Source organism: Trachurus trachurus (assembly GCF_905171665.1).
Source record: "Trachurus trachurus genome assembly, chromosome: 5".
Classification (NCBI taxonomy): domain Eukaryota; kingdom Metazoa; phylum Chordata; class Actinopteri; order Carangiformes; family Carangidae; genus Trachurus; species Trachurus trachurus.
Genome location: NC_139896.1, coordinates 3,966,420 through 3,979,701, shown reverse-complemented (window position 1 = coordinate 3,979,701; position 13,282 = coordinate 3,966,420). Strand labels below are relative to the sequence as shown.

Here is a 13,282-nt window from a genome sequence, read left to right as displayed (position 1 = left end):
GGTGGAGAGACTCTGAGACTGATGCTGATTGGTGGAGAGACTCTGAGACGGATGCTGATTGGTGGAGAGACTCTGAGGCTGATGCTGATTGGTGGAGAGACGGAGCTGCTGCTTCTGAGAGAGTGAGAGTGAGTTTCTCACTTCCTGTGTGGACTCGTGAGTGTGTGTGATGGCCGTGATGATGGTGATGGTGATGCCCTTTTCCTTTCCTTTCCTTCTTTTCCTTTCCTTTCCTTTCCTTTCCTTTCCTTCCTTCCTTCCTTCCTTCCTTCCTCTTCTTGGTGTCACACCGCTGCAGCCTTCTCCTCGGGCCTCTCTGCGCTCTCAGCAGCCTTTCTGTTTGGTTGCCGAGGACAGCAGCGGCATGCCGTTCTCATCCACACACCAACACTTCCCACGCTGCTTCCCTCTGGACGACCAACACTGGGCACAAATCACATCACATCAAATTTAAATGAACTTTATTTGTCCCACACAAGGGGACATTTGTCTTGGGCAAAGGGAGTTGTAACAGCTGCCTTGTACTGTACATGCAATACATACATACACAGTACCAGAGATGGACAGAGTACTAGACCCCAACCCCAATTGACTCCGTTACAAGTAAAAGTAGCTCAGTCGACATGTTACTCAAGTAAGAGTAAAAAAGTACTTGCTTCTAAAGGTACTTAAGTATCCAAAAGTACATGCTTTTAAATTTACTTTAAGTAAAATTAAGAGTAAGAGTAAATTTCTTATTTTTCACATCAATGAATCACTATAATTTTTTCTAAATGAATTTAAGGACCTTTTAACTCTTGTTTGTGAGAATGAACTATTTGAAACCAGCTGCACTGATGTTTTTAGGGGTTAGGGTTTCCTTCTCTGACAAACACAGCTTGTGTCCAATAGGATTTTAGAAAAAAAAAGAAAAAAAAAGAGCAGACCTGGAAGTAACGAGTACTTTTCAGCCTTCCTAGAAATTAACTTGAGTAAAAGTAAAAAATATTTGTCTTGGAAATGTATTCAAGTAAGAGTAATAAGTACCAAAGAAATCTAATACTCAAGTAAAGTACAAATCCTCTGGATATGTACTTAAGTACAGTACTGAAGTAAATTTACTCCGTTACTGTCCACCACTGCCCAGTACATAACATACACTAAAACACTAACAAAGGCAAACATATCCAAGAGAAGAGAAAGAAATAAAGAAAGTGCAGGGTGCAATAAATTGTTTAAAATACTTATAATACAAGTTCAAATAAAAACATACTAAAAACTAAAAGAAAAAGCGAGGGATGTTGGTGTAAGGCAGCAGGTGGAACAGGCAAACCAGATGTAATTGATATGATTACATCCTGTTTGCCTGTCCACCTGCTGGCTTATATAACACACACACAAAAACACACAATAAGATCAAACACAACCTACATCTCCTCCACAACTTCTCCACCTTTATATCCACGCTATATTGACGCTCACTCACCTGCTTCTTCCTGAAGAAGCCGCGCTTGTCACAGTTGGGCATGTAGATGTCGTGGTTGGACTTGAATAAATGTGCATCCAGACCCTGGATCAGTGTCGTCAGCAGCTTACGGCACGGAGCCTGTGTGGGAGGAAGTTCAACAAAAACACATGAACACACAACATGTAAGTGCACGTCGTCGTCGGTCTGACTCCAGGCTGCAGATGCAACGGCTGCACTGAAGCAGAAGGAGAAGAAGCAGAAGGAGAAGGAAAGGAAGAGGAAGGATTTTTGTTTCTTACCTCCTCTGGATTCTCAGTCGGTGCAGCATCTGGAATCAGAAACGGGAATTAAAAATGTGAAGCTGGAACAAGATGAACAAGACTCGATAGTGAGGCTCCTTCAGATAACACAGTAGCAGTGCAGGATCAGTGTGTGTTGGTTCTACTGAGCCATAAAAGGATCTGTTTTCTTTTGTTTTTTTATCGCCACATCTCCTGTTTTCTGATGTTTTCTATCTCAGCTTGTGCAGAACTCGGCAGCAGTTGAGCCATGGAAAAGGGGGAGAAAAAAACAAAAAAAACAACCTCTCAGTGAGTAAAAAACAAGGGTGTTTCTCTGCTCAGATTTCCTCCTGACTATCACAAACTCATGATCATGTGAGAGAGACAGAGATAGAGAGACGGTGAGGATGAAACTCTGCCAAAAAGAAAAGAAAAACTTGTTTTAGAAATGATGATCTGCTGAGTTTCCATCTCAGATCGATTCATTTGAAGGATTAACGAGGCCTGAGGATGTGACAGTGTTTCACACAGGAAGCAAAAGTCCAGAAAAACACATCATTTTGCATGTTTTTCATCTTTTTTTTAGTATCAGTGTGAGGTTGCAGTGTATATAGGTGCCTCGATGCTGCAGTGTAAGTTATCCCTATGTTTTTAAGTTTTTCAGACCTCACAGGAATTAAAAATGTGAAGTTGGAACAAGATAAACCTGACTGTTATATGACAGATAACACGGTAGTAGTAGAGACTGAGAGACTGTGAGGATGAAACTCTGCCAAAACAAGTAAGGACACTGCAAAAACATTTGTCTTATTTCTAGTCAAAATGTCTCATTTCTAGTCAAATCAAATCTCATTATACCTAAAATAAGAAACATCACATTAAAAGTAGCTTGTTTTTGACAGTTTTTACTTATTTCAAACATATTTTCACTTGAAATAAGTAAAAAAAATCTGATAGTGGAGCAAGTTTTTCTTTCTTATTACAAGCACAAAAAACCTGCTTTCACTGGCAGATTATTCTACTTATTTCAAGTGAAAATGAGTTTGAAACAAGTGAAAATGATCTAAAAACAAGTTCATTTTTAGGTGATGAGTCTTATTTAAAGTGGAAAGAGATTCGTTTTGAATAGAAATGAGACATTTTGACAAGAAATAAGACAAATATTCTTGGAAAGATTTTGAGTTTTTGCAGTGAAAATAAAACAAACACAGCTCTGCTTCATTCATGTTCATGCTTTGACGTGCGTGCACACACACTTACCTGCAGCGTTGGTCTGCGCGGTGGGATTGGCGCCGCTGGCGTTGCTGCAGACTCCTCTGCCCTCCAGCAGCGCTCGCAGAGGCCTGGGCTCGCCGTCCGGGGGGGCGCAGCGCAGCCCGTGGGCGCAGCTCGGCGTGTAGACCCCACAGCGTTCTCCCAGGGCCGGGGCCGTGGCGTTGAGATCAGCAGCGGTGGCCGACGGCGACGGCTGCTGCTGCTGCTGCTGCTGCTGCTGCTGGGAGGACTTTGCTTTGCAGCCTGCAGCAGCTGGACATCCTCTGGACGCTGTGGTCCGGCGTGTTGGACTGGACAGAGCCGGCTGCAGGAGGAGCAGCACCAGGATGTTTAAAGACAGAAGCATCTTACACTGTAAGAGTTGTCTGTCCCCTCTTTCTCTCTCTCTCTCTCTCTGACAGATGTTCAAGTTCAAGTCCAGCCTCTGAGACGTCCTACTCTACTCTTAACTCTCTTAGCTCCCTCTGGGTTTTTTTTTGTTGTTGTTGGTTGTTGTTGCACTATCTCTGTTTAGTTGCACACACAGGCTGCAGTTTATCTGTGTGTGTGTGTGTGTGTGTGTGTGTGTCAAAGGGTTATATAATTCCCTCAAGCCAAGACAAAGTGATAATGAGGCTGACAGACGCCACTGGCAGCAGCTTTTAAAGAGCCCAAACCGGCGGGGGAAAGGTATGGGAGGGTACATACGTAACGTGATGGAGAATGTTAGCTTTTTACGTCTTATTTCCACACAGCAGAGCACACACCCCGTTTCCCCTTGTCTCTGACACATACACACACACTCACTCACACACTCACGCATGCTCATACCATTTGTTGTTTGTCATCCTGCGGGACAGTAATGTTTTCTCCACCGATTTGCTGCTTAGACTTCCCCTTTTGCTCTCTTTCTCCCCCTCTCTCACTCTCACACTATCTCTCTGTCTCTGTCTCTGTCTGAGGGTCGTTTATCTCCAGAGGCGACACTTTCACACGTGTTTTTTCATGTGTTGATGTTGACGTTTGTTTCAATAACAACCACAACAACAAAAGATGGCTGGTCGTTATAAATAATGTGATTTCTATTTACTGCAATTTAATCAAATCTGTCTTATATCATAATATCAGTGACTAGTAGCTGAAGTTGAGAACAATGCCAGTGTGTATACTGTGATTTTATAACATTTGAGATAAGATAAGGTCATTTATAGATTTATAACATAACACAAGATAAGATATAAGATAAGATAAGACAAGATAAGATAAGATAAGTTAAGATAAAATAACATAACATAAGATAAGTTAAGTTAACATAAGACAAGATAAGATAAGTTAAGATAAAATAACATAACATATAAGATAAGATAAGTTAAAATAAAATAACATAACATAAGATAAGACAAGATAAGATAAGTTAAGATAAAATAACATAACATAACATATAAGATAAGACAAGATAAGATAAGTTAAGATAAAATAACATAACATATAAGATAAGACAAGATAACATAACATATATGATAAGATAAGATTACATAAGATAACATAAGACAAAATCTATATGTGTATTTATTATATAATATATTAAACACATCCCAAACTCAACCCAGTAGAAGTCTTGACTCAACAATCTGTAAAAAAAAAAAAAAAAAAAAACTCTGATTAAAAACGTTCACATGAGTTCTTTTTTCTTTCTTTTTTTGCCTCTGAATGAGGCAACTATGGAAAAGTTGAAACACCCGGCAGTCAAACACTCGATCAGGTTCCTTCCACCTTTTGCCCTTGTTTTTGACATTATGACTTTTCTTTAAATAGAAAGCGAGGAAACAAACGCTGTGCTGACAGAGTGGATTTACAGAGTCTGTAACTGCGGGGCTAAAGGTTCAGAGGAGCTGACGGCTGAAGGAGTGCCACTCAGGCCGGGATGACTAAGACATTAATAGCCACGAGGCTGAAACGTCCCACCCTGTAAATTCCACCTCGAATGAGTCACAAACACATTAAATTAGAAAACAGGATGGCAGAGATCTGGCAGCTCGTCCTCCTCTTACCTGAGGTTTACCACACCTGACCTCTGCATCTCTGGTAATAGAGTACAGTCTGATATTACTCATGTACAGTAACAACACTGAAGCTGTTCACTAATTTTTAACTGTTTCGGTGAAGTAAACTTACGACTTATTGGACGCTGCGGTCGAATCCTGCTTTTTTTTTATATCAATAAAGATTTTTGTCATGTCAATTTTCTGCAAAGTTTACATCATAATATTGTCTCGTAAGCGGCCTGTGTGTGAAATGTGTAAAGATGAACTCATTTGCTGATTCATCAACGAGATGAGCAACAGAGAATTATTCAGATTCATTGATATTTGATATAATTAGACAGTGGAAAGCTTTGAGACGCTCACCAGTCAGGAAGGAGTCATCCAACAGTGACCTACGGTGGCCCCGAGGGCTCAACACACTGCAAAGACACAGACATGAAACAAATTAAGAAAAACAGCTTCATCAATTTGACAAACACATGAGCTCACAACAACAAACTCACAACACAACAGAACAAGTGTTTCCAGGGGGCACGATAAAGTGACGGACCGGTCTGGGGCTTTAACTTTAGAAGTTGTGCAGACAGCTTCCTGTTAGTGGGTTTGACAATAAGCTGAGTTTGTTTGGTTTATTATAACGTTAAGTTCAAAGTTGCCATATGTGTTACACTTAATATTACAATAGTATGAACATCTGAATATATGAGGATATATGTTCTAAACATGGATAACATATGGTAAAATATGCATGTGTGGGCTACATCATGTACCTGCTTCAAAAATATCTACATAACCATAAATGTCAATGATATTTAATCTATATATTCAAGTTTACTGTATATAAAAAAGTATGAAAATTCCTTCCAACACCTTGAAGTCTCTTCTGATCAGAACTCACGAAGAATCTCGTGATGATTTTCCACTTTATTCATCTATTCCTGCCTCTCATTTAATTTTAACACCATCTTTTATTGTTATTACAATGTAAAAGGCCATTTATTATCATGAAAAAAGGCTATTTTTAACCCCTTAGGTGACGAGTTGTGTACAATTTCTTTGTTTGTCAGGCTTTTGTACTGTAATTTGGGGTTGTAAATACCATGGGTAACCGGCTTTTACTTTTATTTGACTTTGTGCTGTTTGTTTGTCTCTGTTTTCACACTATTTTTTATCTGCACACCTTGTAACTATATTAAGAAAGGTGCTATATACATAGTTTATTATTTTTTATTATGTAAAATATAAAAAGGTTTCTTTCTGTGATTATAATTTCAGGTTGATGTATGTGTGTGTGCAGGTCAAACATGAGCAACATGTACTCACACACTCCCAGTCGGCAGCGCACAGGTTAAAGGCCTCAGCGGGTTTGTGTTTTCCTCTTCTCTGATTGGCTGAGAGCGGTGAGAGGGGGCGGGACTTCCGGCGGCGCAGGTTGGACATAAAAAAAAGTGACAGACTTCAAGCTCCTTTACTTACAAAACTGGAAGGAGAAAAAAAAGCCGGAGGACGAAGCGTTACAAGTTTTAACACAGTAAGGAACCAACGTAAGACAAAACGGAGGCTTCGGACAGTTTGTTGTGTGAGCTACATTCACGTTTTCACGGTTGTTTTATTCACCAAAACAAAGCGACAACGTTAAGACGCTGAGCAGCTAAACCGGCCAACACAGTCGCTGCTGCTGCCTGTAGTTCGGCTAATGCGATGCTGCGTTCGAGGGGCGCTCGGAAATTACTAAATCCTACAAGTGAACACGCAAACAAATGAATCTGAGGCAATAGTTTAGTAGTTTATTTTATCCACGTAATTTGAAATAAATCACCGAGTAAGTTAAGCCTAACCTGGTTTATTATTGAGTCACTTTCAGGCTCTTATTATCAAGTTAAGGCCGCCGTTTGTTTGTTTGCACTGCTCATGTTTTTAAGACGAATCGATTCTCTCTCTCTCTCTCTTTTTTTTTTTTTTTTTAAAGCGAAACAACAAACCAGTTTCAGTGAGTCATCATGCAACTTTGATTGAGTTTAAGTTAAAAAAAAAAAAAGAAAAGAGAAAAGAATAAATAAATAAACACAATACACGCTTGAACGACAAAACTGTAAAGGTGCGTTTAGCTACCTGAGTCACACTTATTACGTCATAACCTAACACACACGGGAGGGAAAAGCCCAACACATGACACACACATGTAACTGTAAAGGTGGAGGAAGTGCTCACTATTTATATGTGTAAGTGCTAATTGTACAAAACATGTTAGTAAAAGTAATAATTATGCATTTAAAGTGTTATTGAAGTGAGTTATTATTCAGTATTAGGATAAAATATGATTAGATTAATTACTATGATTAAGAGAAGGCCATTTATTATGTTGTTATTTAGACCACTCAGTTAGTTATTCTGCATAGGGGCCCATTTCTGAATAATATTACCAGATGCTCGCAATAAACAAATTAAATGAATGTAACGTCAGAATAACAACACACGTGTCAGTGTAGAGATGAATGGACAAATAGAAAGTAGTCAGTCACTCTGATGATTGGTTAATTGTTTATCTTGAAGTTATTTGCATAAAAAAGCCAAATTCTTGTGTCTTTAGCTGTAAATCACACGTCAAACACAGAATTTGTTGAGACAGATGAACTATGTGATTTGACTATTTGTAGTTTTGGCATTTATTGGACTAATTTATGAGCTGACAAATTGATGGACGAACCACAACGTTTAGCTGCAGAGCCGTCACTTCCTGACTGGTCCTGTTGTTACCTGTCGGTATCAGTTCCAGGTGTATTAGGTGTGTGAAGGTGTCGGAGCATCAGGCCGAGTCCAGACCAGGATCAGGTTCAGGTTCAGGTTCAGGTTCATCCTGACCAGAGAAATGTTGCTTCAGATTTTTTTCAGTTGTGGTAAAAGTGTTTTTTTTTTTCCACATCAGACCAGGTCAGAATCAAAACCCTTGTCACATCTCAACTAAAGTAACTGAGAAAAGCTGCAACACCATCATGCTGCAGTTGGTTGTGTTTTCATTTTGTGTGTGTGTGTGTGTGTGTGTGTGTGTAGTTTGTGTCATCATGGCAGAAAGTGGTCATGAAACACCGACTTCACTCACTTCAGTGGAAACAGAGGAGGTTTTAATGAACCTGAACCTTCCCACAACATTTATACCTCCTGATACTGATACTGATACCAGTGTGTTATTAAAAAAGAACATTATATATATATTATTACAAGGCTGCATGGATGTGACATGATCATTATAGTTGTAAGGCTTGGTCCAGGTTAAACCCTTTATTAAGAACATGAATGAATACAGTAAAAGAGACATTTACCTCTTTTTACCTCGGACACAACTGAAGAAGAACAAATCTAAATGTAGGAATAGATAATGATTCCTAAAAAAGTGCATTAGTGCAGCCACAATGGGTGTTTTCACAAACACATGTCAAAATGATAAATTGTTTAGTTTTTCAGCTCGTACGGTTCACGTTAACACTCCAGGCGCGTGGTACTGTGCGTCTTCTTTCCATGACTCGCGATTGTAAAAATGAAACTCTAAACTTTAACAACGGAGATACAAATACACAGGTTATACATTTTATATCGTTTGTATTTTCAACTCTCTGAAAAAAATCGAAAATGAAAGCGTGGTTGCCCATCTAACTGTGGGAGCCTTTTTTTTTTTCGGAGTGAATTGAGATCGTGATAGCTGCACCGACCGCAGTGCAACTGTTTTAAGAAGAAGTGAGTCCCGGTGTGACACGTTAAGCTAATGGAGCTAACTGGTTTCAACAGATTCCTGATTCCCAGATCAGTGATGACCGATACTGATGCCGGCATTTTCAACAGCATCTGAGGCACATCTGGTTCTGGCATCGAAACAGATCTGCCTTAATGTTAAAGGGAAAGTTCAACATTTAGTCAGATCCCCCTCTCACCATAATCCCTATAGTCATAGCAGTAGGTTCATTTCCTTTAATTATGTTGTTTCATGTTGTTTTGAGATCAGCGGGGCAGAGACGTGAGCTGCTCAGTGAACACAATGGAGGTGAACGGTAAAGGTCCCCTGTCCCTCATCAAACTCATCAAATACACAATCCAACAGCTCCACAACGCTCTGGTGGACAAGTTGTGACCTGCACATTCACCACACTATGAGATAATCATGTATGTAACATTACGACACATGAAGCAAATACTCTGAACTACTTTGTGCTTTTGAAATCCCTCCGCCCAGCAGCAGCCGTGTCTGGAATGTAGTTCCGGCTGCATTTACCTCTAAAACAACTCTGTCTCTAATGTTACATGATTATTTCATAGCGTGGTGATTCTGGCAATAGGTGAATTTGACAAAATGTTGAACTATCCCTTTAATGATATTCAATTTCAATGTGTAAGTTTATTGAACAGCATTTATATGTTTTTGTAATGGATTTTAAACATTGAACAATTTTTTAACCTTCTTTTCTTCTAATGTTGTTGTAGTTGAAACGAGGGCGTGTTCCTGCACAGAAGTACAGTACTGACTGAGTACTCAGTTACTAATGTATTAGTAACTAACTACTGACCAATCATGGGTCAGAACATGATCAGGTTGACAGTTTTCATGGCTGCTGTGGTTCATCTTAATGTAGTTTTTCCAGTTTATTTGGGAAAGTAAAGAAAAGGTCAGAAGAACGCAGTTTGATCTTGTGTTGATTTATTTTTAAAGGTATAGTACGTAGGAATTCTCCCCATCTAGCGGTGCGGTTGCATATCGGAACGTATTCTTGATGTTGCATTCACGTGAAATCGGGCAGACGTCAGACAGACAACAGACGCTGCATGTAACAGGATAAACAAGCGTGATGTGGTATTGTTTTACCGTCTTTCTCTGGTGGAGTAAAATTACATCCGGTTGGTTTGCCGACGGCCGTCTGCCTGACTGCACCTGAATGCAACACCAGTGCCTCAGTCCTTCCTCACACTACACAGTGGTGACAGTTTTAACAGGCCGAGCCAACAGCTCCGCTCAGTTTCCGTGGTTACCTACGGTCACGCCGCCACTCGACGTAAAAAATGGCGCTGCAACATGGCCGCCTCGGTTCGGTGCGTCGCTCCTTATGTATTTGTAACGACTTGTAACAACTCATTCTAAGGAACCAGAAAGCTTTCATTTGTATGCGGCTGTGATTCCACTTCAGTGAAATACGGATTTATGAAAGAAATGTTTGATTTTTGATAATAAAAAGCCAACTAAGTTACATACTGGGGCTTTAAAAAAAAAAAAAAAAGGTAAAAAAATAGTCATTTTTTTGTGTTTTCCTGAATGAAACAAAGGTTTAAAACCAGACACTCACAGCTGCACTGGTGGGTGTTTAAAACGTTTTTTTTCCGATCTGAAAATGTGAGATTAATTAGTTTGTGATTTAAGTTTCCATCAGTTGCAAAACAGAAATCTGGCAAAGCCAAATATTCAACAACACTTTTGTGTTTTTGTGTCATGACTCCACACTCTCTGACGTTAACAGGAGATCTGGTTTAAGCCTGAGTCAGTCCCAGATCACACCGACCGACACCCAGGGGAGTTACCTGACCATCACACACACACACACACACACACACACACACACACACACACACACACACACACACACACACACACACACACACACACACACGTTGATGCCTCTTGGCAGCCGACTCTCAGTGTCCAGGCCTTTGCTTGTCTCAGGAATGTGGGATTAAACGTAAATGGAAAAACACAAAAGCAAACACAAAGGGTTTGGCCTGAGGATCAAACCCCGGCCCTTCTCCTCCTCTTCTTTCTTCCTCATCCTCCTCTTCTTCCTCCTCCTCTTCTTCTTCCTCTTCTTCTTGTTGTTGTCAGGCAACAGTGGTAACCATGTTGTGGTCAGAGATGTTTGCTCTCAGCCTGACATTTAATTGTTGCAGGGTTGTTTATCACGACTGTTGTGTGCGTCAACGACGGTGGAAACGTCACTGAAGTTAAAGTGAATTTTCTTTTTTACGTTAAATCAACGTTAAATCTTATTGATGAGAGAAATAACACGACAGATATAAGCAACAACAGCAAAGAAAGAAAAGCTCATGTATTCGAGACTTATAGTCTGTCTGTACAAGAATCTATCGCTGCTTCCTTAAAGGGATACTTCACCCCAAAATCGATAATTCACCAATTTTCTCTTCACCATCATGCCAAGGAAGAGTTTGGAGAACTTTCAGAGTCATCAAAACTCTTTAGGAGTTTTTTGAGTGGTCCAAAACACACACTATGAAACATCCAGATACCTCCATACTGCTGCTCGTCTTAAGAATTAATGTGATCTCTGTTTTTATCCTTGTTGTAGCAGCAGCTCCCAGTGGCTCTGTTGATTTGCTGTGAGATGTTGGTTCGTCGTTGTAAACCATTGGATGTACGATGTAAACACGGAAGAACATCTCGCAGCAAATCTCGTGCAGCCACTGGGAGCTACTGCTTCTTCAAATTCCAATTCCAATTTCAACTTTCCAACTTTGAAAGGATAAAAGCAAATAGAATGAGGATTTTAAGGACATTTTTCACCGTTAATGATGATGTGAACATGTTGCCAAAGGCTAGAAAATCAACGTAACACGTAAAGAAAAAAGAAAAAAATTAACATAATGCGTGCAAATCAAGTGCTTACGACACAGTGCATGTCGTATTATCGATAATTATTCAAAATTTAATTTCGAGGCCAGTGTGTGCAGTCTAGGCTACATGCTATCTGAACTTCTTACAGGGTTTCAAAAAAATATGGCCGTGGAAATGACCGCATCAGAGTTCAACTGTAACTGCGGCCATTTTGGTGCAAGTGATTTGATTTATATCGGGATATACTATATGAAGTAGGAAGTAGTTTAGTTTATTGAAACAGGACAGTGTACAATACCATTAGTCAATTGAAAAACAATGAAAAGATGGTTGTACCAGATTTAGCCCTAGGGCTAATTTCCATCTGTAGTCCCAACACTCACAATACAAAACACAATAAAATACACATTGCACATACAGATACATATATCATTATCGTCTGATTATCTTTTTTTCCCCGTATGGCCCAGCTCTACCTGTAACTGTGAAACACATGTTCTTTATATTTTCTTTTAAACCGATTTATTGTTTGGAGATTGTTTTAACTCTTCAACCAAACTGCTCCACAGTCCCATCCCCGCAAAAGATTACAATTCCTGTTTCTGTTTCCGTGTGTTTTCATGTCAGTTTCTTTCTGTAGAATAATAATTTAACGTTCGCTGCTGCTGCTTCTTGTTTTTCTGCCTCTGAAGCTCTTCATCTTCGCTGTGTTTTGTTTTGTTTTCCAGACTGGGATGGTTTTTCAGACATGGACGACATCAACCTTCACTATCGCTTCCTCAACTGGAGGAGGCGAATCCGTGAGATCCGCGAGGTGCGAGCGGTTCGATACAAGGAGCGGCTCAAACGGATGCTGAGGGACGGGGACGTGCTCAGGTATCAGAGAGGATGATGATGATGATGATGATGATGATGAGCAATAACAACACTGCAGAGGTCAAACATCTGTTAGTCATAAAGGTTTTCATGCTGCAGCGTTTCCTCTGCTTGTGTTTGGCAGATGTGATTATTACAGTGATAATGTTGTTTTTATTTGATTTTCTTGTCTGGACTTTTTTTTTTTGTAGGTATCACGGGAATTCAGATGAAGTCGGCTGCTTCGTTGCAGCCAGACCGCTGTCGAGAAGAAATCGATATTTTGAAGTAAGTTTTCCTCACTCACACACACACATTCATAAAAAAACAACCAAATAAAGGTTGCGTTACGTTATTTGCTAATCTAATTTTGCATGAAAGTTTCCTGGCTTAAACTGTTTGATTCTGCATCATGAATTTGGCGTAATTATCTTTATAATTAGAACAAGATCCTGAAACTGTAACTTCGGTTCTGATCAGATGGATCTCCCATGTGAGAGAAATATTCAGCACTGCACCTTTAAGTTTTTAATATTATTATAACAACATTAAACTGTGCAAATAACTCACTTTTATTGCTTGTGGGATTCTTGGAACACCTACTGTCCCACAATGCATTGCAGTTCCTTATATGAAAGTTCAGACTACCAGGTTTCAAACTTTATTTATAGAGCACTTTAAAAACAACAGCCCAGTACATAAAGGTTAACGATAAAATAACATAAGGTACCATAAAATAGATAAGTAAAGTGCAATAAAATATAAAATGTTCCATAAATAAACAAATACCTAAGAT

General features: G+C 39.5%; 2 protein-coding genes across 4 annotated transcripts in view; one reads left to right on the top strand and one right to left on the bottom strand.

Annotated features, from left to right (window-relative positions):
* Positions 1-324: 324 nt before the first annotated feature.
* LOC310985598 (insulin-like growth factor-binding protein 6) lies at positions 325-3,370 on the bottom strand (the record flags this gene model as incomplete). Its single annotated transcript, XM_083971215.1, has 4 exons — positions 2,989-3,370; positions 1,747-1,775; positions 1,466-1,585; positions 325-423 (listed from the first exon to the last, which is right to left on the bottom strand). Exons 1-4 carry the CDS (start codon positions 3,347-3,349, stop codon positions 325-327), a joined length of 609 nt encoding a protein of 202 aa, XP_083827341.1. The 5' UTR covers positions 3,350-3,370.
* A 3,078-nt stretch (positions 3,371-6,448) lies between these two features.
* The window catches only part of LOC310986096 (SPRY domain-containing protein 3-like), a 31,394-nt gene continuing 24,560 nt past the window's right edge, over positions 6,449-13,282 (top strand). Inside the window, exons 1-3 of one of the 3 annotated variants that reach the window (XM_083971854.1) lie at positions 6,449-6,558; positions 12,360-12,507; positions 12,699-12,774. In XM_083971854.1, coding sequence (XP_083827980.1) covers positions 12,380-12,507; positions 12,699-12,774 — 204 coding nt within the window. In that variant the 5' untranslated portion in view covers positions 6,449-6,558; positions 12,360-12,379. Of the gene's footprint in view, positions 6,607-12,359; positions 12,508-12,698; positions 12,775-13,282 lie in introns of all 3 variants that reach the window. The other 2 variants (XM_083971856.1, XM_083971855.1) reach the window with 2 other exon arrangements.